The following is a 6000-nucleotide window of genomic DNA, read 5'->3' on the forward strand; positions in this document are numbered from 1 at the left end:
ATTTCTACTGGTGTTATCATTTTTCTGGTCTTTTTTTTTTTTAAACAGCCATATTTTTGAGATTTTGTGGGTATGGCTTCCCTATAATATTTAGAAGGCAATCTTGCAGCAGATATCTTGGTATCCTGGCTCTTGCAATCTTTCCACCTCTTCCACAGTGCTGTCTGAGTCTTAGGGGCAGGAGATGTATTGTAAATATGTCATTAAGTGCTAAGCATACCACAGTTCCTTTTTCTCTGCATTTGGACAAATTATGGATTTCTATTGTGGTCTTCTACAGTGAAAACAAGCTTCTTTGATGAAGAATGAGAACGATACTTGTCTGTGGGCATAAGGATAAGTATTTAGAATGCAGTTAGGGATTATACTCATTTAGTAAAGTGACAGTAGTAGGTTCTCCCCTGAGGTCTATATCCTCACGAGCTACTTGGTTTACAATGCCAGCCATGAATTTCTTCTTATTCAGTAGATCTCAAGTCCAATTAGACAGCTGTTGTTACCACTAAGACATTTATCTTGCCACACTGATCGGTATTGAAGTTCATAGGCTTGGAACTGCTTTTAATGTGTTCTGGAGGCATTTTTTTGTGTTGTGTTTTCATTTTTATTTAGTTCCAGGATTTTTAAATTTTCTTTCTTATTTTTGTCTTTGACTGCATTTATCATTAAGTAATGTGCAATTTAATTCCCATTAGTTTGTGTATTTATTGAATGTTTGTTTGCTGTTGTTTTTAAGGTTTATTGTCTAGTGGTCAGGTAGGATATAGGGTGTTATTTTATTTTTTTTTTAATTTAAGATTTGTTTTATGTCCCAGTAACTGTCTACTTTAAAGAAGCCTTCATGCACTGCTAAACAGAAAGTATATTTTTTGGTGTTTAGGTTGAATATCCTGTACATCTCTGTTAAGTCCGTTTGATATTTGGTAATATTAATTCTGATGTTTCTCTGCTTATTGTTTGTCCAGATGGCTTGTTTTGTTTTGTTTTTTAAAAAAATTTGGTATTGCTATCAGCTACTATTAATGAGTTGGAGTTAATCTGTGTTTTTAATTCCACCATTTATGCTTTATGAAACTGGATATGCCAGAATTTAAGTGTGCGTGTGTGTGTGTGTGTGTTTACTTGTTTATTTTAGGATGGCAATGTCTTCTGAGTTAATTATGCCCAGATTAGAATGAAGTGTAGTTTTTCTCTTCTAATTAATTTGTTTAGAGTTTATTCTGTCAGAGATTAGGATAGTGGCCCCCTACTTGCTTCCTGACCCCATTTGCTTGGCATTGTGTCTTCAATCTTTTCTCTTTAAGGCAGTACCTATCTTTGAAGGTAAGATGAGTTTCTTATACACAGACCAATGGGTTTTCTCCCTTAATCTATTCACTAACTTGTGTCTTTTGATTGGGAAGTTGAGGCAGTTAGTGTGTAAAGTTACTGTTGAAAGGTGTGTGTTTGTTGCTCTCATGTTACTGTTTCTGATTTTCCCTGTTTGTCTACTTAGCCCTGTTTTGTATCTCAGGAATTTTAGCTTCATTTGTTTTCTTTCTCTAGTGTCCTGGCTATACTTATTCTTCTCTTAACCCAAGATATTGCTTCCCATTTTATATTCTCTGGTGGACATTAATTCTTTTAGTCTGTTTATATCATGAAATGATTTTCTTTCTCTTTTGAAGTGTGGTAAATAGTTTTGCAGGATATAGTAGTCTAGGTTGGGATCCACAGTCTTTTAGCCAGGTTCTGGCTTTTAAAATCTTAAAGTTTGAAAAATTAACTGTTATTTTCATGGGGTTTCCTGTATATGTGACTTATGGTTTGTCTCTTGCAGCTTTCAGTACCTTTTTTGTTCTTTATACTTAGTGTTTAGCTAGAATACGCTGTGGGACTTTTTTTTTTTCTGCCCCTGTCTATGCTTTCTATTTGTACAGATGTTATTTCATGTCATTCAGTAAAATTTTGGGTTTGTCTTCTCATTTAGATTTCTGTCCTGATACAGTAGAATCATGGTTTCCATTTCAGAGTTGAGGAAACCTTAGTTGGTATATGTTTACCTAATATGTGGTAATCTACCCAAAGTTTTTTCTAGTCAGTTTCTTCAAGTAGGTTCTCCTGGGATACCTATATCACCTTCCTTTTCTATGAACTCCACGGTGTGCCTGTGTCCTCAGAGTGCATGAGGCTTCAGGAGCCTATGAAGAGAAGTGGTTTATGAGACACAGTTTCCAGGCCTCTAGTTCATGGAGGAATTCCTCAGAGCCAGCCCAGCTGAGAGCATGGAAATATTGTTTAAAGGTTGAAAGCGGGTGCTGTACATTCCCTCTACTAGGAAAGGCCGATTGATTCTCTTTAATCAACCATAGTGAGATTCAGATCACTGTGGTTTATAGTCTGTAATTCAAAAGGATTAATGCGATTATTTAATTTAAATAATTGGTATTATAATGTGTTGTCAGCATACCTCATGTGACTGTTTACATCCATCCTAATCTTCAGATATCTAGGAGAAGCTGTACAGTGGCTCGTCTGAGGGATGTCTGAAATTATCTTAAGGGTTAAACAAAAACAAATGTTTGGACATCCTCTGTGGGGCTACAACCTTTCTTGCTAAAGTGTTCTATGGTTGCTTCTGGAAGAGATGTGTATGGGTCAGTATCAGGCCCTTCAGCTACTTTGCCTTGTCCATAGCCTTTTGTGGGGGTGTTTAGGCATCCCTCAGCTTACTGCCTGGCCCAATCGTTTAAACCTTTAGCAAGGTCAGGATTTGATGGCTTTGTGTGTTTTATATACTATAATAAGCTTTTAAATCTTCCCCTATTTATTTTTATTTTAACAGGTAATAGAAATGAATATAAACTATATCCTGAGCTTTCTAGCTATCGTGAGAAAACTGGTAAGTAAAACTGTATTGCTTAAAAATGGTTTGTAAGCACCCTACAATCACAAAATTTCCAGTTAATTTGATGGGTTATGGAAAATTCTAGGAAAATGTTCAAGACTCTAAATTGTAGATATTCTTTAGTGACAAGTCATATGTCTTTGTTCTCTGGAAGGCCTTGAGAGGCCAGTGGAGACTGCAGGAACCAGCATTGCCATTTGCAACCCATGATTTTCTAGTAAAAATATTTCTCAACTTGTTTTTCTTAAATACTCCCTAGAAATTTTTTCTTGAAAGGATTAAGCACTTAAAAAAAAATGAATCGAACACACATTGAGGCCAAAGATGAAACAGTCATTAATTTAGTGCCCTAAACTTTTGCCACTCAAGTCATCAAATTATGTGTTACTGAGTTTATAAACTATTGACGAATTGGCCATTTTGTGTGAGGATAAGTAATATTGTCAAAAAAGCAGGTAATCAAAATGTTAAATATTATCATATACATGAAAGTATTTTCAGTGTCTTTTTTGGTGAACCTTTTAGCTCTTCCTGGCTCATGCTTCCTGCTGTGATCCCCATGGCCATGGTTCTGGTCTAAGTCAGTGCACATAAGCAACGCACTCATGGAAGCCAGCAGACAGCTTGCAGTAGTCAATCTCCTTCTATCATGTAGATCCTTGGGCTCTATCTCTGTCTTCCATCTTAGAAAGGAGAAGATTCTAAGTCTGTTATGTGAACCTCACTGAGATTCTGCAGTGTGGGTTCTGACACCCGTTAGAAAACCCAAAATTAAATCCTAACTGCTCAGTTTCTATCTTTACAACCCATACTTCAGCTGCTTTCCTAACATACTTACAGCCCAACGTCATTTTCTTGTTCTAGGCAATTTAAATCAGCCAATAGAGGTGACAGCACTCTACTCTTTTGAGGGGCAACAGCCAGGAGATTTGAATTTTCAAGCCGGAGACAGAATCACAGTTATATCAAAGACTGACTCACATTTTGACTGGTGGGAAGGAAAACTTCGAGGCCAAACTGGAATTTTTCCAGCCAACTATGTAACTATGAATTAAGGTTCATGCTATTTTGTTATTTGATAATTGCTCAGAAATATTTCTACATGGACAGGATTCATTTATTTGCATTAATCTTTAAACACTTCTTTGCTCTGCCAATGTTTTATCCAGTTATAGAAGATTTTTCTCTACATATAAATAAATGGTTAAATTAACTTGTCGCTAAGCTCTTTGTATAAATCACATAAACCATTCTACAGTTGTCATCAGCGATTTTTATGGTCATGTCTTTCATGCTCATCAGAGCCTGCTTACCCTTGAGTATTCTAATTCCTCACTACCACGGTTTTAGTGCAAACCAAGCATGGCTGGGGAGCACTGCTCACCTTTCTATGAACATGGGTCAACCTCTGGACATCTAGGTAGGGTAGAGGTTTGTTCTTTTCATTTAACAAGGTTTTAGTAATTAAACAAGCTTGTGAACTTAAAGAATAGGAGGCTCCCATGGAGTAGAGGGGCCTCAGAGCCTCGGGAAGAAAGTCTGTATCTGTTTCCCACCCTGCCAATGTTTTGCTTTCCATTGTCTTCCAAGACAAACCATAGAAACTTGGCTTTCTGTGCCCCACGAAATATCTTAGAAACTAGAACTTCTTTTTCTCCAAGCAGATCTTCATGCTTAGAAACCATAACCATCCCCTAGTCCTCTGTCTTTCCGTCTTGGAACTAACTATAAAGAAATTCTCTAATGTGCTTTGCCTACTAAATCATAAGACCCACACGAGGCACAGGCGAGGAATGTCATCAGGTGGTGGCCCTTTGCCAGCGCAGTTATGCACAGCTGACCATTCTTCACGGAACCTAAGTATAAATCAGTCTGGAGATTCCCATAAAAGATGTCCAGTAAAATGATAATCAAATATGTTTCATTTACTCCTCCCCTGTTAACCTGTCTTTAGAGGATGAGTATCATCATGATGTTGTATAGCTGGCAGAAAATGGATCACTTCCTTTTCTCCTCTGAAGTGAGCAAGACCAAATCACCTTGCATAGCGCTGGAAGCATTTGCCCTGTACAAGGACTTACATATTGTGGTTAACTTGTAAGCCTCATGACTGATCTTAAACAATTTACCCAACCTCTATGCCTCAGTTTCCCCACTTTTCATGATTACATAAAATGCTTAGAACAGTGTTGATCGTGTAAAGAAATCATTAAACCTTAGCAACTAATGTTTCATTCCCTTATATGACAAAGAGCTCTGCCTTTTCTACTTTCCTATGGAATGTCCATATAACTAAGACACACTACATGCAAAGAAGCCTTATTTTGCGCTTCCTGTGTGTTCAGATGCTGAGGCAGCTCCCTGGCACAGACACAGCACAGTGTTCAGGATGCCTTCTAATGCTGATTCTCTCAGCCCTGTCTTCCTCCTAGAGTTCATCCTCTGAGTGCGTTCTTCTCAGACACCTGCCCAACCCTCTCAGGGTGCAGAGTGCCAGACCACTGTCCCATCTGCTGAGCCCTGTCTGAGAAACCCAGATCCCGAAAGATTTGTGTTGTCTGGGGAGCGGTCTCTCAAAGCTACAGGGGTGTTTGTACTCTCTCTAACAGGTCAAGTGAACATATGGACAGATAAACCCGAGGGCTGGTCCACAGGTATTTTCAGACCACCTATTTTGTTGAAGAAAAACTGAATGAAGCTAACCTACTAAAGAAAAAGAACAATGAAGTCCTAAGTCAAAGCTAAGGAGCTGCAGTATGCTTAGACACTGAGAAATACTATAAAGAAGGTTATTGGTAGCACATAGAAGCAGGTGTAGCTCCATCAAAGGTGGCTTGGGAGGCCCATGCATGGAGTATGTGGCCTAAAGACTCAAGGAGTGAGCGAACTCTAAAGGATTCAGATGTCTTGTACAACGTGGTGACTGACTGTACTTGGTGATGATGTGTCCTGTCACAGGCAGTCGATTTTAAGTCTTTTCACCCCATGATGTATACTGTAAGTAGATTTAATTATGCCACAATGTTTACATTTTCTCAGACATGATATTAAGACATCAACTTTACTTTTCAACTAAAATAGATGTTTAGAAAGAACGTTTAGGTAAAATTAGA

The 6000-nt window shown here is 38.0% G+C and overlaps 1 protein-coding gene across 2 annotated transcripts in view; it reads left to right on the forward strand.

The window, feature by feature from the left end:
* Positions 1-4100, forward strand: part of Sh3yl1 (SH3 and SYLF domain containing 1) — a 37834-nt gene extending 33734 nt beyond the window's left edge. For both annotated transcript variants that reach the window (XM_041630332.1, XM_041630331.1), the window contains exons 9-10: positions 2825-2881; positions 3752-4100. In XM_041630332.1, the coding sequence (XP_041486266.1) occupies positions 2825-2881; positions 3752-3942 (248 nt within the window). In that variant the 3' untranslated portion in view covers positions 3943-4100. The remainder of the gene's footprint in view (positions 1-2824; positions 2882-3751) is intronic.
* Positions 4101-6000: the final 1900 nt, after the last annotated feature.

Source organism: Microtus oregoni, unplaced genomic scaffold, assembly GCF_018167655.1.
Source record: "Microtus oregoni isolate MIOR12 unplaced genomic scaffold, Mior012 000034F_ref0000314, whole genome shotgun sequence".
In the NCBI taxonomy this organism is placed as follows: Eukaryota; Metazoa; Chordata; class Mammalia; order Rodentia; family Cricetidae; genus Microtus; species Microtus oregoni.